Below are 27658 nucleotides of genomic sequence, written 5' to 3'. Positions count from 1 at the left end.
TAAAAACTACTAACAATATAATACTTTGCAGAGCATTTTCCAATACACGATCTATTGGAGTAAATAAAAAAAATAGATCACACTCTTCAATATATAGAACAAAGGGTGAAAGCAAGATTTGTGGATTAGAATGTGTAAGTCATCACAAGTCCTAAAAATGATGGCTACAGTTTGCTCATGACTAAAAGACAACAGAGCAGAACAAGTGAAATGGAGATGTAGGATACAGAGATAATAAAGCCTGGTGTTAACAAGTACACCAATTATATGGCAGGACAATAGAAAACAGTACTTTAGATGTCCTGAGAAACAAACTCATTTATACCATTAATATATGTGAAAGCTATCATCGACCCAGTTCTTTAGGGATTAAATATAATCCTTGATATTGAATATAATCTTTGATTTCTATGCTGTATATAAAATCCATCTTTTTCTTCAAGAGGAATGGCACCCATACTTCCATTCCCACCAGATAGTTGATGAATGCTTGGGAACACTACAATGTCTAGAAGAAAGACTCTTTTTCAAGAAGATTGCCTTTTATAAACTTTCAAGAGTCACTTGTAAGTTTTATTTCAACCAAGCCATTTAAGTGACTTTTCTAATACCCAGGAGCAGACTGAACACTCTCCTCATTGCTACCTTCATCTCTCTGTTCCTGATTGTATAGATGACTGGGTTTAGAAATGGAGTCAAAACTGCATCAAATATGGCTAGAAATTTGTCCAGAGGTGTTGAAGGAGAGGGGCACACATAGAAAAAGATCAGTGGACCAAAGAATAAAACCACCACAGTAATATGAGCTGAAAGAGTGGAAAGAGCCTTGGATGAACCTCCTGAGGAGTGTTTCTGAAGAGTAGCCAGAAGGAAGATGTAAGAGTGGATGAGCAGAAAGAATGCCCCCAAGGAAATGAACCCACTGTTAGCAGTGACCATGGACTCCAGTTTATGGGTGTCTGTGCAGGCAAGTTTGATGAGCCGGGGTATGTCACAGTAAAAGCTGCCCAGTACATTGGGGACACAGAAGGGCAACTTCATCAACAAAATCCAACTGGGTTGATGAGTGAATGAGACCAATGGTCCAGGCACCCACTAAAGTAAAAATGCACATTCGTGGGCCCATGCTGGTCCGGTAGTGCAGAGGCTTGCATATGGCTACGTATCTGTCAGAGGCCATGGCTATGAGCAACACCATCTCAGTGCCCAAAACAGCATGGCTAAAGAAGATCTGAGCTATACAGCCCCCAAAGGAGATGACTTTCTGCTTTCTGAAGAGATCACAGATCATCTTGGGTGCTGCAATAGAGCAAAATATCAGATCAATGACAGAGAGGTTGGCCAACAAAAAATACATGGGGGAATGCAAGTAAAGGTCAGATGTCACAGTGACAACTATGAGGAGGTTTCCTTTCAAACTGGACATATAGAAGAGACAGGAAAAGCAAAAGAGAAAAATCTGGATCTCCCAGGAATTGGAGAGTCCCAGGGACACAAATTCAGACACTAGAGAGTGGTTTGGTCTATTCACTGGCTCATTTGGTAGATTTACTTTCATGTTTCCTAAAGGAAAAAAAAAATGAGAAAATTCAAATTATTAGTATTATATTATTTTCCTCTATGAAAAAGTGTATAAATTATTGAAGCCAAATATTACCTGAGCATTTAAAAAAATCTAATATTCTCTTGACCACTAATTACTGTTGTTACATATGTCAGTAATTGTGCTTCATCAGGGCTTGCTAACACCAGGAATGTGAGCAGTCCAGTGGACTGGTACACCTGTGGCACCTGATAAAACCACATAGAGCACTGACATTAACTCGCTGTGATGGTATGATCAATGCTAACCATTCTCTCCCTGGAGGAGTAATAGCCAATTTTGTATTCCAGACAAAGACTATTACATGTCAGAGATTTGTAGGATTCTGTGACTGATTTTGTTGCTCAAACCAGAAATTATATTTCTCTAATTTAGACCTTTGAAGATGTCACTCATTCTTTTATACTCAAATTGAATGGCAGCTCATCTGTCTACACCTTCCTCATGACCCTCTTATGTACCCAAATTTACTTACGTTACTTGTTGGTCATGTATTTGTTCTTCCCATATGATTATAAAACTGATCAATAATAAAATCATCATCCCTTCAAGTTTTTATTTCCATAGTTTCCCACACAGCGTCTTGCAAATACTAAGTGAGCAAAAAGATATTTTGAGTCCACAAATGATTGGAATGAAATAGTTTCTATTAATGTATTAAACTGAATTAAAAAGTCATGAAGGTGTTTGGGGAAAGAGCACTTTAGACAGAGACAACAGATAGCAAAAGCCCTGAGATGGGAGCTCACATGCCATGTTCAAAGAACCGTAAGGAGATTAAAGAGGCTGGGACAGAGTGAGTGAGGAAGGAGTGTGTACAGGGTTGAGAAGCCAGGGGAACACAGGCAATATAGGTCATTATAGGTCTTCACATGGGCTTTTGTTATTACTCTGAAGAATTACCCAACAACCAGATTTTGAACAGAGAAATGAAAAAAGTCCACTTCACGTTAAGGGATTAGTCTGACTGCTACATTGTGAATACACTTCAAAGTTTCAAAGATAGCAACAGGAAGATAGGCTAAAAACACATTTTTTAATCTTGAGCGAGCAATGATACAAGAGATGATGTTACTCAGAATGTGGTGGCAGAGGTAGTGGCAGTTAAAAGTAAGTAGATCCTGGATATATTGAGATGATACATAGGGAACTGGACTTTTGGAGACAATGAAACACTGCATTTCACTGGAGAACTTTCACCTGAAAATAAACAAAAATCCCCAAACCTACAATAAAATATGCATAGTACTGATAAATGCACATTCAGTTGCAAATCTAATGAGGACTCTGGAATAGTAGAGGATAGGAAAGGCAGCAGAATACAACAGACACTAGTATGGCAATATGTAAATCAATGGATGTGTAACTGATGTGATTCTGCAATCTGTATATGGGGTAAAAATGGGAGTTCATAACCCACTTGAATCAAAGTGTGAAATATGATATATCAAGAACTGTGTAATGTTTTGAACAACCAACAATAAAAATTTTTAAAAAAGGAGATGTTTGAAGCTTTAAGAAGGAGCCTGGGGTTGTGGCTCAGTGGTAGACCACTGAACATGACAAGGCCCTGGCTTCCACCCCAGCACCTCACCCTCCATAAACGGGGGGAAGCTGAGGCAAACACGCTTTGCTTTACTTGACTATTATTTTCTTTCCTTCTCTCTTTTTAACTAAAGGCCATTGAGGTTACAAACTATGATTATTTAATATTTGCTCTCTAAATAAAAATGATAGTAGAAGCAAATGTGACTCCATGTTGTTTTATGACTTTATCCTGTAAAACAACCATGCCAAGTAGAAGGGTCATGACTGGGGCAAGATATACTTTTCCTTTTGCTGTAGAAACCTTTAAGAACACAGAACTACCTAATGGGGCATTGTTTCTGTAACTAGGGTAACAGGGCTCTGTTTCTGTAACTGGGGTGATTGGGCTAACTGTGATTGGTTAGGCTTCCTTCCACTTGACTGCACTGTCCTGCTTCTGTAACCTGGCTTGCTTGCATTGGCTAGACCCCCTGAACATCCCTTTTGCAGTTTTCAGGCTTATAAGAAGTGCCCTTGCAATTGTTCGGGGCTGATCAGGGGAACAGCTTTATGTTCTGGTCAGCCGCCACTGGTGTGCTTCAATAAAGGCTTTATTCGATTATACATGAGTAGTCTGGAAGTCAGTTTATGAAACCCCGGGATGAAGTTTTAACTATAACAATACCATCCTTTGTTTTATAAATTTACATGGATTTGGTCAGCCTCCCAGAGGAGATTCTTATCCATTTTAAAGCTCATATTTATAGAATATGGAGAAAATGAGTGCCCTACCAGGAATGAAATGTATGAAAAAAATTTCCAATCTGGTTCATATCAGAGGCATATCCAAATTATTTCAGCCATACTACTTGAAAACTCAACATCTCTCTCTTTTTTTTTTTTGCCATTCCTATGCTTTTTGTAATTCTGATAGTCCAAATCTTCTTCCCTACTCCCAGCCGGACTTTCTGGTTCTTTGTTTTATACCTTGTCCACTTGCTTCATTAGCAGTCAAAATAAAAATATTATCAGGGACTGTCTCAATAAATCTTTACTGTGCATGAATTAAGTAACCAATTCTGCTACCCTTCCTTTCACTTTGCCTCTGAAGTCTAATTTCCATGTACCTGAATTTATTATTTTTCCTGAAGTTCATTTACATTTACCTTGCATCAGGGTGACCAAAATTAGAGGGAAGAATAAAAACATCTAAGTTCCCAACAGACAAAGGTCATAGCAGAATGATTACCCTACCCCTCCAATAATACTATTATAACAATTTTTCTATGTCACAGTTGAAAATGATCCTGTGGATCTGTAAATAGGCATTCAGGAAAGGTAGGTGGTGAGGGGTGAGGTGTCTGAAAAAAAACAGCTTACCAGTCAATCTTTCTCTAAATTCTGTGTGTATCATTTGGTTTTAGTTCCAGTAAAGGTACTAAACTGTAGTGAACTTCTCCCTTTTCAACTTTTCTGAAAAGACAGAAATAAAACAAAGCAAGTAGTCCTAACTTTGAACTTCTGTAGGTTATTAATTTTCCTTCATTAACCTGTTGAAATGGTTAATGATGTGAAATAAGTAAATTCTTTACTAAAGCATTTCTGGAAGTCCCAAATGCCCTGTTTATGCTGAAGATGTCACATTTGCTGACCTCAAGTTTCCCTAAATATCACCCTTGATATCACCCTTGAAACCAAGACACATTCTTAGTACAGGGTAAAAGTCAAAGTCAGTTATTTACTTTTTCTACAATCTGTACTCCCTAGTATAACCGGTTCCTTTTTACTGACATTATTACTAACCTGACCATAATCAAACAGTTATTTGACATCTGAAAACGGAGATTCTACCACTAGGCTATTTTTCTGCAACTGAATTGAATATATCAAGTCCTTTTTTTTTCTGTTGTTATCTTCACTTTCTGTCTTTGTGCCTACCTGTTCCCAGACCACAGCATCTTCAGGTAATCAACTCCCTGAATAGCTGAGTTTTCAGCTTGTGTGACTGCTATTATATAAAAAACTAAAATAATCAAAAAGATGAGTAATTACCAGCATTGGATAATAACCAAGTAATTCTGCAGAAACCTGGATTTGCCAGTTTTTCTCATGTTGTCAGGGGAATTGTTCCTGGAACCCAATTGGTTTAGGAAGAATAACCAGAAGAAAAACTTTGTAATGACTCACTGGAGAGGAAACAAAACTGAAACTGGGTATTTTAAAAGTATCACCTTGCGGGAACAGCAGTGCATGCCTGTAATCCTAGCAAATCTGGAGGCTGAGGCAAGAGGATCACAAATTTGAGGCTAGCCTTAGCAATTTAGTGTGACCCAGTCTCAAAAAATGGCTGGGAATGTAGCTCAGTGGTAAAGTGCCCCCTGGGTTCAATCCCCAGTACTGCAAAAAAGAGAAAGAAAAATGATTACTTTTGGCAATTATATCTTCCAATTCTCACTTGCTTGTTTATTGCCTAAAATGAGGCAGATTGTGAAATATGAACACAGCTAGTCAAATTCATGGGGATTTAACTCTAAACTTCAGCTACAATGTAAAATCTCCAAAATAACAATAGCCATTTTTTTTAAAAAAAAAAATGTCCACGAGATTGAAACTCTCTTAAAAGCTAGAACTAGACATGGAGTTTATTCATTCAGCTCATTCTTCTACCCATATGTAAGTCCCTGCCCAAAGAGCTTGAAGCCCCACAAGCAAAGCACCTTAGCCCATTCTGGGTAATAGTTCCACTGAAGACATCATGCACACAGTAGGTAGAAACACAGAAGCAAGAATCCTTAAATCTCCCTCTCAGGGGAAGTAACACCTGAGTGGAGACTTGAGAGTTGGAGACAGGAATGAGGGTGGAAAGATGAATTCCAAGCTTGAAGAATGAAGTATGGCAAGTTCAATATGTCAGAGAAACTAAGTGGTTTAGAACTAACAGGACAGTAAATGCAGGTGGAGAGTGGGTAGGAGAGTTTTTACAAAATAACACACCTGATCCAGACTATTTGAACCAAACTGAGAGGTGGGCCAAGACTCTAAATATTTTTTGAAAGTGCCTCAGGTAATCCTCATGAACAATTCTCTTTGAAAGCTGTTGTTCTGCCTTATGCTTCTCTTTGCAGTCCCATACTATACCTTTTTAACTGTACCAACGTCATCACATTGAAACTGTTTCTCTCTACCCTGCCTTATTCATATTTTCTCTCTCTCTCTTTCTCTCTCTGTCTCTTTCTCTCTCCACTGCCTTGTGCATTTTCCACCATATGTTAGGCACTGTATAAATATTTGTTCAGTTGAGCAAAACTAAAATATGAAGAATAAAATCAATCCAAACTTAAAAATGGAATTTTAAAATAAAATCATAACAGATGATTAAAACAGAAACAAATCATGATAGAATGGTCTAAAATTATAAACTTTAGACAGAAGACACTATAAAATAAGGTTGAAATATAAGCAAATGACTGAATTCTTAACACTGCGTAAGTCGAAACTGCTTCGTAAGAAAGACTTCCCCTGGCAGCAAAGCAGAAAGAGCCCCTGATCCCCTTCAGTGTCTCTCCAAAGCCACTCATGTCTATGGCCCACAAACCCCTTTCCACACACCTAGGAAAACAATGAGAAAACGCTTTGTGATTCAGGCCTGTGATCTGGCAGCTCAGAAGTACATGCCTCTTAGCCCCAGAGGAGTCTATAGCACAGTAAATTCAAACAGTGTAATCAAGCTTCATTTTAGCTGGAAAAAAGAGAATATATCTAATATATTTGAGTTAAGAAAACTCAAAATCCAGTTTAAAGTATTACAGAATGACTTGAGAGCAGCAAAGGTCACTACTTTTCATTTTTAAATCATTATAATTAAATAGAGAATATATGAGCCTAATTTCATTTTTAAAATTAGAACATCACAAATAAAACCAAAGACCCTTTGACAATGACCCCTAATCCAGTTTCCCTTCCTTAATCTCTGGGGATAACAACAGATGGTCACATTTTTCCAGACCTTTCTTAGCTTTACATTTATGTGTACTTAACATTATAGATGACTCTAGTTTCTTTTCACTGTTTTATAGATACTGCCAAGAATTAATCAAGGCCCATAGAAGAAGAGATGTCACAATTGCCATGCCCACAGCCAGTTGTGCCAGGGCAAGGTGGGAAGTAGAGTGCTTAGAGATTGCATGTGAGACATAAGGCTTCATTACAGAAGTGCCTTCAGGGAAGGTCCAGTGGTGACAGTTGAACGAGTAGCACCTCCGTCCACAGCAGTGCTTTGCCAAGCAGTGCCCTCTCTCCCTCATGGCATTTTGTCAAGTGGTGGTTGGCCGAATGAGTGACACATAACCTTTGCACATTACTCTCAGTTCTACCGCAGTCACCACTAAGAGGGGATCTATATGTTAGGCTGTAGGAGCAGTGACATCATCAGCATTAACTTGCTTAATTTGCTTGTATACACAGCATCCCAAGGGGCCATGTTGTGATGTACATGCAAATAACAATAAGCAACTTTCCACAGATAAAGTTAGTTTGCCCTAGTCCAAGTGTGCACGAGAGAAAGACATTCCTTTAAAGTAATATGCATCTGGACACAACAGCCCAGGTTTGCTCTCAATGTTTCCTTAACTTGGCTAGATTTTTGAGAAAAGAAAAGGGCTTTCAGGGTCATCTTGTTTATTCACCCCATTTTCTTTAATTGTGATACAACACTCAAATGGCTAACTGAAGAGAACTTATTGAAGGAATTATATTCAGGAGTTTGGGCAGAGTTATTAGAACCAATAAGACATGGAAAAGGAATCCAGGGCTAGCAAAGGAAAAGAGCTCTTAGCATCTGTAGGGTAACAGGGCTCTGGGTAAGAAGGGGTTCTACAATCATAAGTAAGCTACAACTGCAGAAAAGGGTGTCCCCATAGGATCCATACAAGTGGAGAATAACAGCTTGCTTCTGTAGCTTATTGTAGGCTTTTCCTGAACCCAAAGAAACTACTCATCATCTCAAAGTGTTGAGCCCCAAGTAGTATTGTCACTGAAACTTAGCAGACTATTCCACTAATCTATGAAGTCGGTTGCTTTTAAGTGATGGGGCATGTGGGTAGATGAATAAGTTCCATGTGTTGTGACCTCATTAGTATATTTCATTTCCTACATAATGTACCCCTGGTCAGACACAATATTGCATACATATCATTTGATAGCTCACACAGTTTTTGTTCTTCTACCCCAAAACATTTATTTAATAGACTCTTCTATGTGTGCTCTCAAGATTCTGACCTCCTTGCACAGACTAGAAGAGTCCCCAAATGGCAAAGAGTGTTTGCAAGTGATAGGAGAGAGAAAGAAGATCCAGTTCAATATCCCTTATCCCCCCGTGGAGTGCTACCAGAAATTTCTGTATTTAGGAGAGATTCTTCCTTAAAAAAAAGATCATTTATATTATTATATTATTATTAAATAGTAATAAATATTATTCCTTAGGAATTGAGGTTCATTATTATAATTATTATAATCTTTCATAAGTAATTTACATGTAATTCCTTCTCTGTTTTCATAAGTGATTTTTCTCCATTCTAACTAGAAGACGGAGTGGTTTCAATATTACTGTAGATATCAGAGTAGGCAAAGAAAGAAAGACTTTTCTCTGAATTTTATCATAAAAAATGAACTTGCTTTGTTCAACAAAACACTTTGTTGTTGCACAGTGTTCACAATGCAGTCACTTAAGAGATCTTCCCGTAACTCACTAGCTGTCTGCATACTTTCTTCATTGCCACCTTCATTTCTTGATTTCTTAGTGTGTAGATGACAGCATTCAGAAAAGGTGTGACAAGTGCATCAAATATAGCCAGGAACTTATCCAGGTGTGTGGAGGAAGATGGCTGTACATAGATGAATATCAAAGGACCAAAGAACAAGACCACCACAGTGATGTGAGCTGTCAGTGTGGACAGAGCCTTGGAGGAGCCAGCAGAAGAGTGTTTCTGAACAGTGAGAATGATGACAACATAGGAAATGATCAGTGTGAAGAAGGAGCCCACAGAGATGAAACCACTGTTGGCTGTGACCACGAATTCCAGTCGGTAGGTGTCTGTGCAGGCAAGTCTGATGAACTGAGGGAGGTCACAGTAAAAGCTGTCCAACACATTAGGGCCACAGAAGGGCAACTTTACTACAAAAGCCAATTGAACTAGTGAGTGCATAAGGCCAACCACCCAGGCAGCCACTAAAAAGACGATGCACATCCTTGGGCTCATGATGGTCAGGTAGTGCAGAGGCTTACATATGGCCACATATCTGTCAAAGGCCATGGCTAGGAGCAGCACCATCTCCACACCACCAATGAGATGGATGAAGAAGATCTGGGTGATGCAGCCTCTAAAGGAGATGACTTTGTGCTTCCTGAAGAGGTCATAAATCATCTTTGGGGAAGTAACAGAAGACACACCCAGGTCAATGAAGGAGAGGTTGGCCAACAGAAAGTACATGGGAGAGTGTAAGTGAGGCTCAGAAGCCACCGTGAACACAATAATGGAGTTTCCCATCATACTTGCCACATAAAACATGGAGGAGAAAACAAAGAGGAGTAGTTGGATACCCCAGGAGTTGGTGAGTCCCAGGAACATGAACTCCAACACCACAGAGTGATTTGCTCCATCCATTGGCTTTGTTGGAGGTGCTGCCTGAAGGAGGAAAAACGGGAGAAAATGCAAATTATGACAACGATATTAGTAGACCAGGAGGAATGAGGTCAAAATCATGAAAACCTTCTTTTTACTTTAGCATTAAAACCAACCTGAAAGACAAGGCTCGTTGGCCCTCAGACTAGGCTCCGGCAGAGAGACCACCCTCCTCACACACAGTGTGTCCTGTCAGGCTCCCTGCGCTGGAACCCAGCACCTTGGTTACAGGGGTCTGGCCAAGGTCGCAAGCAGAGTCACAGAGTGTGAGGCAGACCCAGGAGAAAGCCATTGATCTGGTGACAAAAGCCACAGAAGAGAATAAAGCCAATTACACCAGGAGGCACTCCAAATCTCCAGCATGCTGTATCGGCTTCCTCCACACTATCAAGTCTGAGGCACACAGGCACAAGGCCAAGAAGAGCATTGGAGCCAAGTGTGAAGAAGCCGGTCAAAGAAATCAGAGTGAGGGCAAGGGCAGTGATAGTGACAGTGAAGGGGAGAGTCCAGAGAAAAAGAAACTTCAAGAACAGCTGAGGACTGCTGTTGTGATGCAGAAGCCCAACATAGGATGCCATGATATTGGTGGGCTGAAGGGGGCCAAGCAGGCTCTCAAGGAAGCTGTCATTTTGCCAATTAAATTCCCACACTTGTTCATAGGCAGCTGTACCCCTTGGTGGGCGATACTGCTCTTTGGACCCCCTGGCACAGGGAAATCCTATGTGGCCAAGGCTGTGGCAACAGGAGTAAATGGTTTCTGTGAGCACAAAGCTGTTTTTATCAGAAGAGAAGATAGGCACATCTTCAATGCTGCCATTTTCCCCCTAAGAACACTGAACCCAGCCACTGCCTTGGGTCCCTGTCCTGGAAATGGTCTAATAAATCCTTTTCCCTTCTTGAAATTAAAAAAAAAAGACCTAAAGGCCAACAAGTGTTCAACATCAATAATCATCAGAGAAGTATAACACCATAATAAAAGAAATGAATAAGAAAAATTAAAAATAGAACTATTACATAATCCACAATATCATTTCTAGATAAATATCCAAATGAAATGACATCATTATATCCCCAAAAAATATCTTCCCATAGTCACTGTAGCATTATTAGCAATATCCAATGTATGGAAACAACCTGACTGTCCACTGACAGTTGAGTGGACCTCACACATGTGTGTATACACACGCACACAATGGAATATTCTTCAGCCTTATTAAAAAAAGGGAAATCTGTGTTTGTGACAATATGAATGAATCTGGAGGCTATTGTGCCAAGTGAAATTAAAGACACATAGAAAGGCAAATACTGAAAGATCTCATTTTATATGTGGAAAATAAGTCATAGGTGGGCTGAGGAGAGGAAATGGGAAGATATTGCTCAAACGGTAGAAATATTCAATTAGGATGGTTAATTTCTGAAGATCTATTGTGTAGTATGGTAACTATGGTTAATAGTTAAGATATGGTTAATAATAATATGGTACTGTGTCCTTTAAAATCCCTAAGAGAGTAGATCTTGAATGTTCTCACCACAAGTAAGTATATGAGGTGATAATTGTGTTAATTAGTTTGACTCAATAATTTCACTGCATATGTATATCAAAACAGCACACTGTACACCATAAACATACATAACATTTGTCATTTTGGGTTGGCAAGGATGTGGGTAAAAGGCACACTCATACATTGCTGGTGGGACTGCAAATTGGTGCATCACTCTGGAAAGCAGTATGGAGTTTCCTTGAAGAACTTGGAATGGAACAACCATTTGACCCAGCTATCCCACTGGTGGCATATATCCAAAGGAGTTAAAATCAGCATACTACAGTGATCCAGCCACATCAATGTTTATAGCACTCAATTCACAATAGCTAAGCTATAAACCAACCTAGGGGCCCTTCAACAGATGAATGGATAAAGGAAATGTGGCATACATCCACAATGGAGTATTATTCAGCCATTAAGAAGAATACCTTTACGCCATTTGCCAGTAAATGAATGTATCTACAAACTATCCTGCTAAGTGAAATAAGCCAGTCCTAAAATGTTTTTTTTTTCTGATATGTGGAAACTAATCCACAATAAGGGGAAAGAGAGGAAGAATAGCTATTATTCAGAAGATTAGACAAAGGGGGATGAAGAGAAGGGAGGTAAAAAGAAAGGCAGTGGAATGAATCCAAAATAATTTTCCTATGTACCTATATGAATACACCAGAGTGAATTCCACCATGTGTACATACACACAAGAAGAGGGTCCTAATTAGAATAAGATATATTCTATGCTTGTACAATTATATAAAAATGAATTCTACTGTCATGTATAATTAAAAATAAGTCATTTTTTATATCTTAATGAAACTAGAAGGGGAAAATCACTATTGTGCCTATAGATTTTAAATTGTGATCACACAGAGAAGTTGGTGGTTGTCATACAGAGTTCCATGAGTATCGTCTCTGAATTTAATATCTCTCTGCTTTCTCCCAGAGTGGTTGCAGTGATGTCCCTCATGAGATAGAGGAAGCTGTGATTCAAGCCAAATTCTTTTAATTTTTCCATCAAAACACATAGCCTCATTCAGTCACATGAGACTACTCACGTTTTCTCAGCAAGTGTACCCACCAAGACCACCAGATTATTCTGACAAATAAGCCCTTCCTTCCTATTTCCCACCTCTGGAAAACACTATCTTCAAATCTTATTAAATATTTACCATAGCTAGAAGGTCTTGCTTTTTATATTATTAGCATTTGTTTTACATCCTTTTAAGTTAGTGGACTGCTTACAAGACCAGCTCACCAGTAAACTTCTCAAAGAGATAATGACCTATTCATGTTTAGATTCTTTGAGGCCATAAAAAAGTGTTCCGCAGAGAGGTGCAGGTCCATGAACTGTCCGTTACCAGTTTGCACCACCCTAGATATAGAGATGGCAAATAAATGTTTAGAAGCTTTTCTAGCAATTTAATTACACTGAAGAACAAATGTGTGATTTTGCATTCTACTAAAGTATGAAACACTGGGGGGAAAAATCTAAGATAATCTGACAGTCATTGCCTGGGTGTACTTAGCGCAGGATCTGAAAACTTCACCCTATTAGGGGCACTATGGTATAGTAGACAGCATTTTGTTTAAACCTCTATGAAAGTACTTACCACATTATATTGTAATTTTGATTTTATTTAGAGAAACAACGTAACATAGTAGACAGAATATTGACCTTGGATTCTGAAAAACAAGATTTATTTCATGGTTCAGCCACTGACAAGTTAATATTAGGCAGGGTATTAAACTTTTGAGCCTCAGTTTATTTATCTATTGAACAAATTATTTTTTTATTGTAGGGAAGAAATAATTAAAGATCATACTCATACATTCAGTATGCAGGTATTCCATGTAGTTTTCAGTAAATATTAACATTACTTTCTTTTCTTTCATTTGCCCCTTATAGTGCTTTATGCATGGAATAAATGAATAAATAAAAAAGAAATGATGTTGATAAGCAGATAGCATTAAAACGCCATATCTAAATATTACCTGTCTTATTCTCTTAGTAATAGATTATAACATTTATTCTTTTAGTGATCAACAGTAAACTTTTACATGTAAATTAATTTTCTCTTAAAGAACATGGTACTTATTTTTAGTTCTGACTACAAATGTAATCCATTGTTAAGTTCTCCTTCTTAACTAGACTACAATTCCCACAAATTTAAAGACTGCATATGTCTTCTCTACAATGTTTCCCAAAACTTAGAATCACAACAGGTATACAATAAAGGACAAATAAATATTTGCTGAAAGATAGAAATATATGTATTTGATTTCTTTAAAAACACAAGAAAATATGTCTAATTATATAATCAAAGAAGATAGGCAACAAGACCATGCAGAATTCTGAAGTGACAGAGAAAAAATAAAAAAATAAAGCATTATAAAAATGAGCAAGAATTACATAAAAATAAGAAATAGAAAAGATTAAAAAGAAAATTCAAGAAGGACTTTGAAAATTGGAAATTACATGTATAATTCTGAAAACATGAAAGAAAAAGCTCACTTTAAGTCAGTTTCTAAGATATGATCTAGTCTGCTTTTTGGATATATTCTTCAGAAATTGTATGACTATAAACAAATTGCAGTACTAACTCTCCAGGATTCTTTTAAGTACTATGGTTCTTAGAAGAGTTTCTTCATCAGCTGTAAATTTACTTATCTTTGGATCTCTGAGATATGAGTTATAACTATGGAATTTGAATGTGCCAAATGAATTAAACTATATCCATCCAAATATCAGTGAATATAAAAACTCACAAAGTTAGAGTCTTTACAGTTTAAAAGTCACTTGACACAGGGTCAGGATCCAAATCTCAATCCAGAGAAAAAGTGGATGGAGACCCAAGGACATAGCATTTATTCACAAAGAAGTCATTAAAAGACTGAGGGGGAAACACCTAAAGAAAAGAAGCTACAATTATCTTCTCTTATAGATTGACTATACTTTGAAATAATTTTTTCTGAAATGTACTAATTGCATTCACGTTTAACTAATTATATATCCATGATGCAAAAGACAAGACCTCTTTACCCTGTGTTGTAATTAATCCCTTTCCCTGACTATTTAGAATTTAGTAATTCTCCAAAACAAATTCCCAGACATCTAATCCTTATAAAGGGAAAAAATGAGTATTATGGTTTTAAATATAGAGTTATCAAGTTAAATGGGACTGAAAGACATCTCTCAGATTTAAACAAGGTGCTTCATTCATGTATATTTCTTTCACCATCTAGAAATATTGCAAGTTCATTGTTTTCCTCAGTTCAAACGTCTATATTTTTCCTCTTAAAATTGCCACAGAATCATCTTTAAAGTCAAGTAAAATCTATCCCCTTCCATTTAAGAACTATTTTTGTTTATTAATGTGGAAAATATTTGTAATTCTGTATCCTTTGCTTATATACATGAATAAACAAAGTCACCCTAGAGCTTTCAGTTTGCAAGAAAACAAACAATACCTTTTACTCTTTGATTTTCTTTCTCACTTACTCATAAAAAGAGAAAAATTCCCATCTGTCAATACTCTTTAAAATTTTCCATTCTTCTTATAGTTCAGAGATAAAATTGATACAAAAGCCAGGCTCCATGGCACATGCCTATAATCTCAGCACCTCGAGAGGCTGAGGCAGGAGGATCCTGAGTTCAAAGCCAACCTCAGCAATTTAGCAAGGCTCTAAGCAACTGAGCGAGACCCTGAATGTAAATGGAAATATTAGAAAGGGCTGAGGATGTGGCTCAGTGATTAAATGCCCCTGTGTTCAATCCCCAGAACCAAAAAAAAAAAATGGATACAAAAACTAATTCTAAACCACAAAAGCAACCAAGAAAAATTAGCCTGTTAGTTTTAAGTTTTGTTTTCAAATTTTCAACATCACATTTCAAAATTACGTTGCATTGGAAAATATTTATTCAGCTTTGTGTCTTTTTCTTCATGTCAAATTTTATATCTATTCAGGTGTCTCTGAGAGTCTTTTCCACAGGGCAAACTTGAAAAGTTCCTAGTGAATTTGCTTCTAGTTACAAAAGATAATCAGTTTATTCCCATCTCTTTTGAAAAATCAATGTAAAGAAAAACATTACCTTTGTTTTTCGGTTTGGGGGGGGAGTTGTTGTTTGTTTTAGATTTCATGTGTCATCATGTGCTATTTTTTGCATATTTATCAAGTAGTAGAGGATGAGATCATTGAGGTAATCATGACTTAGAAGGATTAATTGTAACCTACGCAGAATCTAAAATATTAAATATCTTTAAAAACTTTGTAACTTTTCCTAATCTTTCCCATTTCCCTAGGTACAATGTGGTTCATTTTTAGTGCAACATCAGTTAGCCTTTTCCAATATGTCCATGGCTTTTTTCACAACTATTCTCCTGTGCTATTCAGTTTCCTTTCCTGGACAAGACTTAGCTTTAGGCTAGACTCACTCCCTTTAGGATCTGACTTGTGTTCACAGCAATTCCTACAACAGAATCATGTCTCAAAGTAAAGCTTCACTTCCCATGGTTAAATTTGTTTCTATATATACATTTTACCTGTATAAAAAGAACAGCATCTTCTGGGACTCAGATTTTCCTCTTCTAACATAAAGAGTTATATATTACCCTGCCATGGGAGGATATAAATCTATTTTATATACCAAAAGAGGCAGTGACCCACTGATACTGCATGGTTCAGGGACTTTTTCCCTAGAGAAACTTTTTTCTTTTTTTTGTCCAATGCAATCAAAGGATGTAAAAACTCATAAAATGCTAGAGTTAAAGAGAGAAACAAACATGGGAATTTTTGCTACTTTGTTGTAAATATTGATAATTTCACACCACAATCAATCTCCAAAAATAGGAAAATATTAACTCAGAAAAAAAACTACAATCAACTCCAAAAAACCCAAATGTGCTAAATTTTTAGTATAATTTAAGTAATAAAAGTATATTTATACATACTTAATTTTTATACAATAATATATTGTGTAATTAAGGATGTGCATGTTGCTGTACAGAAGCTCATAATAAGATTTTTAGGCAAAAAAAAAAAATCAAGTCGATTGACTTTGGATTTTGAACTCTTGTATCAGTCAGGGCCCCTTCCAGCATCAGAAATGCCACACTCAAGTTAGGTTCAAGAGAAGAGTTTAATGAAGGCACAAAGTAGGACACAAAAGCATTGCCAGTGGAATTAGAAGGACAAATAAAAGTTATTCCTTTACTCTCTGCATCTATTGTTGTCCTTTGTCCTGGGGAAATTAAGGCTGGACAAATAAAATGAAAGCAGAAGAAATTTCACATCATGGAATAGTCATTATACAATTGCATAGTAATATTATATGTATGTTATATTATGTGGAAAAACATGGAAGCCTGAGTTCACTGCACATGCAAGTTAATCTGTCCTTCTCCACTATCTCCAAAGTCTTTACTGCTCCAGAGCCACCTCAAAACTTGTAGTCTTATAAATTTCCCAGTGGTATACATTTTACAAAAAAAAAAAAGAGAAATCCACAAATAATTGGGCCTCTTTCCCTGTATTAGACATTACAAAGTGCAGAAACTTTAAAAGAGATATTCTGGCATATGCCAAATCAATTAGATATGTATGGAACTGAAGAACCACACTAAGTGAAAAGGAAAAAAAGAACACAACCCAATCATAGGAGTGGACAATGGGTCTCTAAAGCAAAAAAAAAATTACTATAAGTAAGGGATAACTTGGGCAGACTAATCAACAGTATTAGGAAAGGGAACTCATTGACTTGTGGATGCTATGGACAGGGAAGAAAGGGAGAAGAGCTGGGGACTGATATTAGCCAAATTATATTGTTATATTGTGTGCATGTATGAATAAATAGTAACAAGTCCCATAATTATGTACAAACATAATTACAGACATGTACCACTAAATCTGGCTCTTATACTGCTTTTTACTGGTTTGGGTATGAAGGTTATGGGATCTCAGAGAATAAATTAGGGGTATATTCCCTTTTGTCATCAGGAATAGTTTGCATAAAACTAGAATTTCTTCAAAGTTTGATGGAACTACTTGATTTAGCACAACTACCAGAACTTGGGGAAATATTCTAATTATTCAGTTTCTCAAATTTATAAGATTATTTTAGGCTTACTATTCTTTTTCTTGAATAAATTTTGAGATATTTTACTGTTTATAAAAATTTCTCTCTCTTCTAAATTTTAAAATTCATTGGCATAAAAATTATTATAGCCCCTTTTCTTTAAAAACTCTGCTTTATCAAGTAGATACGTATTCCTTTCTTGATTCTCTCTCTCTCTCTCTCTCTCTCTCTCTCTCTCTCTCTCTCTCTCTCTCTTGCTCGCACACACACACACACACACACACACAAATGAAAACATTTCAAATATATAGGAATTAAAGTTACATATCCCTTTTATAAACCTTTTGTTTGTTAATATATTAGTCAGAGACTGAGGTCTACCTGAACCTGATTCGTTGAATATGTTGGACTTACTTTGTTCTTTTACTCTGTCAGATTTTGTGATTGTTCCATGTGTGTTTGAGAAAACTGTGTATTCTCTCATTGTTGAGTATATGAGTTCTGTATATTTCAATTATATCGTGATTGCTGTTCAATCATTAATTTTGTCCATGATTACTCTACTTCATAACATTACTATTTTTGTCTGCTTGACTTACAAATGGCGTAAGAAATGTATTGAAGTTTTCTGTTATGTTGTATTCCATCCATGATGTAAAAATGTCGCCTTTGAGCAAGTTTTTCTTCATATGTTTTGAGATTATTATATGAATTACATATGAGCTTAGAATGTTCCTGGCAAATAGAACCTTTTATCATGTAGTATACTCTCTTCTCCTAATGGTTTTTGATTTTACTTATTTATTGCCTGCTATGAATATAGCTATGCTAATTTTCTTTTTGATATTTTATTTGTTTCAACTTTGCCTATCTTTGTCTTTAGGTATGTCTCTTGTTAACAGCATACAGACTGATTTGGGGGCAGGGAATGGGTGCTGATATTGAACCCAAGGGCACTTATCCATTCAGCCACATCCCAAGCCCCTTTTATTTTTTATTTTGAGACAGGGTCTCACTAAGTTCTTAGGGCCTCAACTAAGTTACTGAGGCTGCCTTTGAACTTGCGATCCTTCTCAGCCTCTAGAGCCACTAGGATTACAGGCATGCACCACCAAGCTTGGCATATATATGGATTTTTAAGGCCAATTTTAATATTATCTATAAATATGTAATGCCCAAACTTACTCATTGAAGATATTATAACAGCTTCCCATTGGTAGAGGCTACATCTATAAAGGATCAGCCATTTTCATACAGGTATTGGTTATAAAGTTATTCTAAACTATACCAGAAAAAAATAACAATACAGATTTTTAATGAATTTTCAATTATACAAATTAATGAGTTGCAATGTGATAATTCAATACCTCTAAATGTTGTCTAATGATCAGACCTGGGTTATTAACATTTCCATCTCCTTCAATATTATGTTTTTAATTTAGATTAACACAAGATAAGTGTACATATTTATGAGGTATGATGGAATAATAGTTCAATACCTATATAAAATAGGGACTGATCAAATAATGGTTATTAACATTTTTATCTCCTTATCATCACTTTGCATTTGGAGACTTCAAACTCCTCTCTTCTGGTTATTCATAAAATATATAATAGGTTATTGTGAAATATAGTTACCCCATTGAGCTGTAGAACACTAGAGCTTATTACTGCTATCTAACTATGTTGTGTTATTACTTATCCAACTCTGTCACTCCATTTCACCCTTTCTAGTCTCTAGCAACCTCTATTCTACATTCAAATCCATTTTTTTAGAACCTACATATGAAAGCAAGTATGCAGTGTTTGTCTTTCTGTGTCAGACTTATTTCACTTAACACCCTCTAGTTCAATCCATTTTCTTGCAAATGACAGAATTTCATTCTTCTTTAAGGTTGACTAGTACTCCACTATGTATATAAATCAAATTTTCTTCATTTATTCATACACTGATGAACATCTAGACTGATTCCACACCTTAGCTTTAGTAAATAGTGCACATGAGTGTTCAGGTATCTCTTTAATAGGCTAATTTCATTTCCTTTAGATTTTTACCCAGTAGTGGGATAGCTGGATCATATGGTAGATCCTTTTTAGTGTTTTGAAGAACCTCTGTACAGTTCTGCACAGAGATTGTACTAATTTACATTCCAGCCAACACTGAGTAAGGGTTCCCTTTTCTCCACGTCCTCATCTGCATTTGTTCCTTTTTTGTCTTTGTGATGATAGCCGTTCTAACAGAGCCACATATTTTTTAAATGACTGTTAAGTATTGACTATGTGTTCTGCACAGTGAGCCACTGCCTTCTTGCCTTCACTGGTCAGGTTATGAGCGTGTGTGGGATGGTCTTCCAGTTGATCAACGGTAGCTCTTTCTAAGTGTTAACATGAGGAAGGATGGCAATAACAGAATCAGAGGAAAGATCACAGGATGTGAAATAAAAGATCAAGACTCTTTATTAAATATGGTCAATGAGGGTGTTCTGGAAAAGGTATATTTATTTGAAAATTGTATGACCTGGCAATTTCTCCTCTACTCTGGTAATTAGCATGATAAAGTGCTAACATGAGGCAAACAATCCTGAAATTCTCTGATGGAAAACTTCTTTGGTCTGAGGTTCTGAGTTTGGAGTCTTATAGACTACAAAGCATCTTCAAAACCAAAATTGTCAATGTGGAAGATAGCAGTATGTTCTCTGGTTTCTCATTTCCCAAATCCTCATTGAAAACAGTGTTTTTGTCATGAAATCTCTAGTTATTTCTAGAATTGACACTCTTTCTCCTTCCAGTTCTGTTTCTCAAGTATTCTAAAGTGTTGGATTTCTCACCAACTACTTCTGTTGACATATTTTGAAACAAAAATATTTCTGTCCATCCATAACACAACTACATTTGGTGCCCTAAGTTCCTTTTTTTTCCTTCTGTTATTTTGTCCTTCTTATTCCCTGTGTGGAAAAAACAGTGTGGATTCTGAGGTATAATTCCAAGGAAAAACCTATCAAGGGAGGACTACCTATTCCCCAGACTCAGTGCTATTATTTGGTCACCAATATCAAGGTTGCTAATTAAAATATTTTTTTACTTGAGAAAAAAACATAGGCTCTTTGTATAAAAGGTTACGATCTGTCATAAAGTGAAATTATCCTCCTCTAATTCTAGAGTTCTCCATGTAAAATGTGTGTAAATCAAATGCTTCACCATTTCTAGGCATTAAGTCAACCTGTCTTTGAAGAGTGGATCCACCTTCAACAATTTCTCAGTAATCATCTCCCTTCTTAATTTAACCCACAATTTAATTCTTATTTGGTAGGTTTGTTTCACGTTTTCCTCAGAAGGCATGGATAAGAATGTCAAGATGATGTACTATGCTAATGGTATTGGAGAAGTTTGTTGTTTGTTTTGTTTTTGTTTTTTGAAAAGACAATATGCTGGATCTTGAATGAAGGATAAAATTTAAACAACAAAAAAAAAAAATCTGTTCCAGGAGGAGGAATCCCCTTGATATTTTCATGTTTTCTATTCCATATTCATTTCTAGTTCCCTCTCTTGCATTTCCTTTGAGTTTTTCATGGTAAATAAATTCTTAAGTTATATTTTCAGTTTCTGTGTATTCTAAAATTCCCAATTTCTACTTTTTAGTTCTCAGCATCACTCAACTAATTCCTATTTTTCTTTTTTAGGAATTATAGCTCTTGTATAAATGAAGTTTTTTAACGTCATCCAGGTTTTTGAAAGAACTGATCTACCATCTGAGGAGAATAGATGAGGTTCTTTGGTCTGACTCAGATAAGATAGAGTTCTGGTTCTCATGCCTATTTTTGCAAACTGAATTGAACTTTTTATATTGGAGTGTGAATAGTTTAGATTCATCTGTTTTTTTTTCTTCTTTTTTATGCAAACCAGGCAAAGCTGATAGTGAATAGTAAGCCTCAGTTCTCATAAGAAATCACCATAGGAAATTAGGATAGAACACAGGCAATGTTGCAGAAGTGGAGTGTTAATTTGATGGGCAATGGGGGCTAGATGAGAGACATGGCAACCCAGAATAGTCAGGAAACCGCACAGTTAGGAACATACATAACTAAATTTAAATATGATGAGAGTTGAACTTGCATAAGTCTAAGTAACTGCATTGATTTCCTCTTAACACTTCATGTAGAAGTGGCTCAGCCTGTGAATGTTTTAACTGAAAAGGATCTGGAAAGGTAGAAATCTACTGGAGACCATATCTGTGAGGAAATGACACAGTATGAGGTCTTTGGACAGCCATAGGAAGTTATGAAGGCAGAAAATAGCTAAATAGGAGTAGGTGGCCTGTAAAAGGCAGGTAGAGGAGTTGAAGATGTATATTTTAGATAACAAAAACCCATTTTGCCACCTATGAGATTTTATCAAGTACTCTAAAAGTAAAAGATACTTTCTCAGGCACCTTAAAAACTATCTTTGACTTTAGGCTGTCAGTGACATAGAGTAGTATAATGAAAAACACTTGGAAACTGGAGTCAACTTGTTCTTGAATATTTTTCTCTAAAGGGAATACATATGCATATTAGAAATTTCATAAAAGTAGAAAGAAGCAACTGTAGAAGTACATATGTATATTAGAAAAATTTTAAAGTAGTAGATAACAACTGTTAAGAATTTTTACATTTCCCTCAGAAACTTTTTTATTCACTTCCATTTTTTTTAATTGCAAAAATTGGGCTTGAATTTAACCCTTGGGTGAATCCTTGAGCCCTTATTTTCTAGTATGTGAAATTTGGATCCTTCCTCGTTGGCTATTTTGCAATAAAAGATATGAAAGATTTTTGGAGTCTATCAATGTTTAGGAACAAAACAAATTAATGTTATACTTTTAATATTTTTATCCTGAAAGAAATGATTACTAAAAAAGATCAAAATATAAAAAGCAGAATTTATGGTAAGACAGATGTTGAAAAAATTGCCTTTATTGCAGTTATGAGGGAGAATAAGAACATTCTCAATTGAGATGAGTTCATACCTGCCAGAGCTAATCACCAGGAATAATGATATTCTGAGATGGACTCCCTTGATCTCCAGAAGATATGGTAGATATCTTCAAAGATATTCTACATTATAGAATCAATGTTTCCTAAACCAATATAAGAATTAACAGAAATACAAACTTCAGGTTCAGGAAATTGATTATAATCAAACAAGCCCTTATTAAAGCGTTTTAATCAATATTAATTAAGAAAATGAGGTGTAGATACTGAAGATGATCAGAGAACTACTAACATGTTAAAAATACTAAGAATGAAATGCTACTAATGGTAAAAACAATTTTTTAAAATTTTGTATATGATAAGATTAGAGAACTGGAAATATTTTTTTAATTAGATGGCTGTGTCAGTAACCAAGAGATTTAGTTGCTGATTCCTTTGGAATTACTTCATATTAGAAAATTGTAATATCTGGTGTATAACAGTAGGATTTAGCAAGTTAAATGGTCCTAAAAATAGTCCTAAGTAAATTATGTCTGAAGGTGTAAAGTGGAGTGAAGAAAACCATTTATGAAACAGGCAACAGAATGCCAAAACAGGTTTTGTCAATCCGACTTCTGCATATATTTAGAGTTAAGTTGGACATTTAGGCCTAATCTGTACTCTAACTTCCAGGCATTGATGATTTATGCCCTTCCCTGTGTTAATGACACTAGTTAGAATTTTTATGTGAAGAGGTGTCTTCTTTAATTCCAGTCTATAGAAGTAGACATTACCATGGAGAAAGATGACAATCTGTGCACATCCTTCTATTTACAGTATTCCTCAGGAAGTAGGAAATAGTGAACAGTCAAAAATGATGCAGAGAGATCAGAAGGATGAAGATTATGCTATTTGTATTTACTGATCCTCATAAGGCTGGTTTCAGAAACCTGGAGGAGGCTGTCAGACTGCCAGGAGTTAAGAAGGAGGTCATGGGTGGGCAGTGGAGCTGACAGTATTAAAGTTGAATAAGTACTTATTAAAAGTAGGAACATACAGGGAGATAACTCTAGAAATACGGTATATAGCCAAATTAGAGCAGCACATTCTAGATTATGAAACTGCACGTTTCAAAACAATAAGAACCAATAAATATCTTTCTTGATGGTGCTAGTTATATAATTAAAGTACTGCTTAGGAAGAGTAAAAGACTAATCTTATGGTCATATGCATGCTAAATGAGGAAAAGTAAACTTTCCTGAATTGTAGGATTTCAGTAATCATTTGGGAAAGCAAACAAGAGATTTGAAAGAAGCATAATAGATGAGACACTTATAATAATATATCTGAAGGAACGTTGTGTAGGACAGTAGAGGTATGACTGAGTGTTGTTGTAGTCATATAAAACTTTACATGAATATGATTAAGATACAAGCCCCTAGGTGATAATGCTTAGTGCACTGTAGTAAATAAGACTCTGTTGTTAAGAAAGAATTAGGGGGAAAACTGAATACTCATGCAGATTCAATTAGCATTAATACATTAAGGATATGATTATACACTTCCATATACATATTCCCTTCCCACAGGAGAAAAAAGACAAAATAGAAAGTCCCCTAGGGGAAGGGATGAAGGCAAGATCTTCAATAATGTTCTTATGAAGGTTGAAAAGCCAGAACATGTCAAAAGGAGGAATTTGGGAACTAGATATACCAGGAAAGTTTAGTGAACCTGATTGACGATATAAATAGCATAACCTTCATTCTTCTTTCTTCTGATTTCATGTATATAATGTGTCATTATAGCTAACATCTTTTGAGTTCTTGCTATATCAAATACTGTTTTGTTTTGTTCTCCTGTTGTTATTGTCATTTTGTGGGGTTGGGTTGGGTTGGATTGGGTTGGGTTGAATTTTCCGCATTGGAGATTGAACCCAGAGGTGCTATAACTGAGTCACATCCCCAGCTTTACTTCATTTAAAGACAGGGTCTTGCTAAGTTGCTGAGGATCTTGCTAAATTTATGAGGCTGGCCTAGAATTTGTGATCCTTCTGTCTCAGCCTCCAGAGTCACTGAGTTTATGGGCATGTGCCACCACACCCAGCTCAAAGGCTGTTTTAAGCTCTTTACTCATAGCAACTTTGTTTTTGGATCAAACCCAGGGCCTCACCCAAGCTAGCACTCTACCACTGAGCTACCTTCCTGGCCCCTCATAGCAACTTTTAAGACCCAAACTATTATTACTTTCAATGTAATGGATACATATATTAAGATACAATGAGCTGAAGTAACTGGTTTGGTTGAGTCAAGTTTAACCCAGCAGTTCATACTGTGATTCTTCATTTTTAACAAATACATTACATTTGTCTTTCTAGATCATTGAACATAAGAAAGAAAATGAATAAACTACTTTATGTAAGCTTTACAGTACCCAAAATTTAGATTTGGATAAAATATTAAAATGATTAAATTTTGTTTTAAATTTTAGTTTTTTGTTATCTTGAAGAAATGTCACTTGTTTTCAAGATCAGACTTCATTGTGACAAAATATTTGAAACGAGTTTGATTGTAAGTTTGATTCCTTAAAAAGAATCATATTCTTAAGACAGCTTTTGTTTAATCATTTTAATCATGAAGCAATAAATAAGAATATTGTTATTGAAGTCATTGTTTACTTCAAACACCAATAGCATTATATTTATAAATTTCACAGATGTGTAGGTACTTTTCTATTGTATAGCTCAAGTTATTCCAACAATACTTAACAAGTCCACCATTGTGTTTTAAATTGGAGAGAGAAGAATGAAAACTATCCAACTGTACATGCTGAAGGAATCTTGAAATCAAACAGTTGAAATTGATGACTTCCAAAATTCTTTCCAAATCCTTTATATGCATAAAGAACATACTAAGTACACATAGTTTTTGACTGATCTTTGATATAGGACTGCTGCAAGAAGCAGACACTAATTTGGATAAAGCATAATAATAACATGTAAGGAGACTCAAGTGCAAGATAGACTAGACTCTCTGGAGCTGAACAATTCAGAAGTGGACTTTAAAGAAAAGGGGATTATCCCTTAAATTCAAACCAAGGCTAAAATAGGAGCAGTGGCTATCTTAAAGCACATAACATTAAGATAATGATGCTGAAAATGTTAAAACAAAATAGGAAGGATGGATTCAGGAAGCATAAAGTGCGAAACCAACAGTAGTTCCAGAAGGATAAAAACAAAACTTAATCTGAGGAGGTAAGAAGGAGGAAAAGAAAAGTATTCTGAAGTTCTCAATTTGGTTGATATGAAAGATAGGAAAGAAATAGGGCATACTACTTTGTGAATTAGTTGGTCTCTTATTTTAAAATAAGAAGAGGGAAATATATAATGAAAAAATGATGCTAAGTATCAAGAGAACTTTAAAGTGTGTAGGACTTCCTTGTTAGTAAGGGGATAATGGGATTAGTAAAATTTTAAAGCTGCAAAAATTAGAAAGTTATCTTCTTGTTGACGACATGATTGCAAACCTAGAAAACCCCAAATATTTCATGAAAAACAAAACTCCAGAATGTTGTAAGGCAGTTACATATCATAAAATAAATGAATAAATAAATAATTCTCTCCTTTTGTAGCACTATTTCCACATGGAATTAGGAAGTAAAAGTCTGTACATTCCCTGAAAGATTTCTTAAATTCTTAAGTACCTTTGTTCACATTATACCTTCCTGATGACACACTAAAGACCAAGCTAAAATTCAGGCTTTGTGATTAAATGGCACCAGAGATCAAGTTCATGGGAGATGTTTCTGGGGCTAGCTCTCTGTGACTCAAGTACAGTGTGAACTCTTAACTGTAAAACAGCAAGGCAACCTTCAGTTTTTGACATCTGCATCATTACTCTACAGCCAGTGTGTCCTTTTCAACTTGAAAACTTATCCTGCCTCATGTGCTCCGCAGGTAACAGGAACATCAAGGTCAATCTTGCACATGAAGTTGATGAATGGAGGAAATTACTCAGTGGTGTCTGAATTTCTTGGGAACTTCAGATTCTCTTTTTTGTGTTCTTCACAACATTTTATGTAGCAAGTATGTTGGGAAACCTTCTCTTTGTGCTCATGATTATCTCAGACCATCACTTAAACTCCCCAATGTACTTCTTGCTGGCAAATCTCTCCTTCATTGATACAGGTATGTTCAGCATCGCTACTCCAAAGATGATTTATGACCTCTTCAGAGAGCATAAAGCCATCTACTTGAAAGGGTGCATCACACAGATGTTCTTCATTCACGCTGTGGGAGGAACAGAGATGGTGCTGCTCATCATCATGGCCTACGACTGATACGTGGCTATCTGCAAGCCCCTCCACTACCTGACCATCATGAGCCTAAGAATGTGCACTTCTCTTCTGGCTGTGGCTTGGACCATTGGACTCATCCACTCTGTAGTTCAACTGGCTTTTGTTGTAAACTTGCCCTTTTGTGGAAGCAATAAAATGGATAGCTTTTACTGTGATTTTCCTCGGTTTATCCAACTTGCATGTACAGATGCATACAGACTGGAGTTTCTGGTCACTGCCAACAGTGGTTTCATCTCCATGGGAACCTTTTTCATCTTGATTGTGTCTTATATCTCCATCCTGGTCACGGTTCGTAAAGACTCCTCAGGAGTTTCCTCCAAGGCTCTCTCCACTCTCAGCTCACATCACGGTGGTGGTTTTTTCTTTCGGTCCTTGCATCATAGTCTGTGTGTGGCCATTCCCTACCTTACCCATAGATACATTTTTAGCTCTCTTTGATGTTCTTATCACACCTTTTATGAATCCTGTCATCTATACATTTAGAAATAAGGACATGAAAGTGGCAATGAGGAGCTTCTTTGATGTTCTTATCACACCTTTTATGAATCCTGTCATCTATACATTTAGAAATAAGGAGATGAAAGTGGCAATGAGGAGCTTCTTTGTTAAGGTTTTAACAAGCTTTAGGAAGAGTTCTTTTATGCAGTCTAAGAAGTTTGGGTCCATTTTGGCAATCCTTGGAAAGTAATATTTTTAATTAAAAGATTTCAAAAATCTTTTCAATTTAATTAGTGTTTTAAATATGCATTATGAACCATATCCTTAAGCATTTTATTTTGATGCAGTCAGTCCATTCTAGCAAACCCTTGCTTAAAGGATTCTGAAAGCATTGAGGAGTGAATTCAGCCTTGGAATGTTTATTAATGGAAATTTTGTTTGTCAGTGAAGACTTTGGGGACAGTGATTGCTGAAACCACACATACTGGGCATAGTTA

At 36.1% G+C, this 27658-nt stretch overlaps 2 protein-coding genes and 1 pseudogene across 2 annotated transcripts; 1 reads left to right on the top strand and 2 right to left on the bottom strand.

Moving 5' to 3' along the window:
- Window positions 1-591: 591 nt before the first annotated feature.
- On the bottom strand, window positions 592-1558 carry LOC107158640 (olfactory receptor 4F15-like). The gene is given in 2 exon segments (XM_048815156.1): window positions 592-1041; window positions 1043-1558. Coding segments are annotated over 2 exon segments (966 nt in total).
- A 7136-nt stretch (window positions 1559-8694) lies between these two features.
- Window positions 8695-9974, bottom strand: LOC107158587 (olfactory receptor 4F21-like). The gene has a single exon (XM_015505040.2). It carries the CDS (start codon window positions 9790-9792, stop codon window positions 8854-8856), a length of 939 nt encoding a protein of 312 aa, XP_015360526.1. The 5' UTR covers window positions 9793-9974; the 3' UTR covers window positions 8695-8853.
- A 15070-nt stretch (window positions 9975-25044) lies between these two features.
- LOC107158556 lies at window positions 25045-27411 on the top strand (annotated as a pseudogene).
- The last annotated feature ends 247 nt before the right edge of the window (window positions 27412-27658 follow it).

This window comes from Marmota marmota, unplaced genomic scaffold (genome assembly GCF_001458135.2).
Source record: "Marmota marmota marmota unplaced genomic scaffold, marMar, whole genome shotgun sequence".
Classification (NCBI taxonomy): domain Eukaryota; kingdom Metazoa; phylum Chordata; class Mammalia; order Rodentia; family Sciuridae; genus Marmota; species Marmota marmota.
This window is presented reverse-complemented; position numbering and strand designations above follow the sequence as displayed.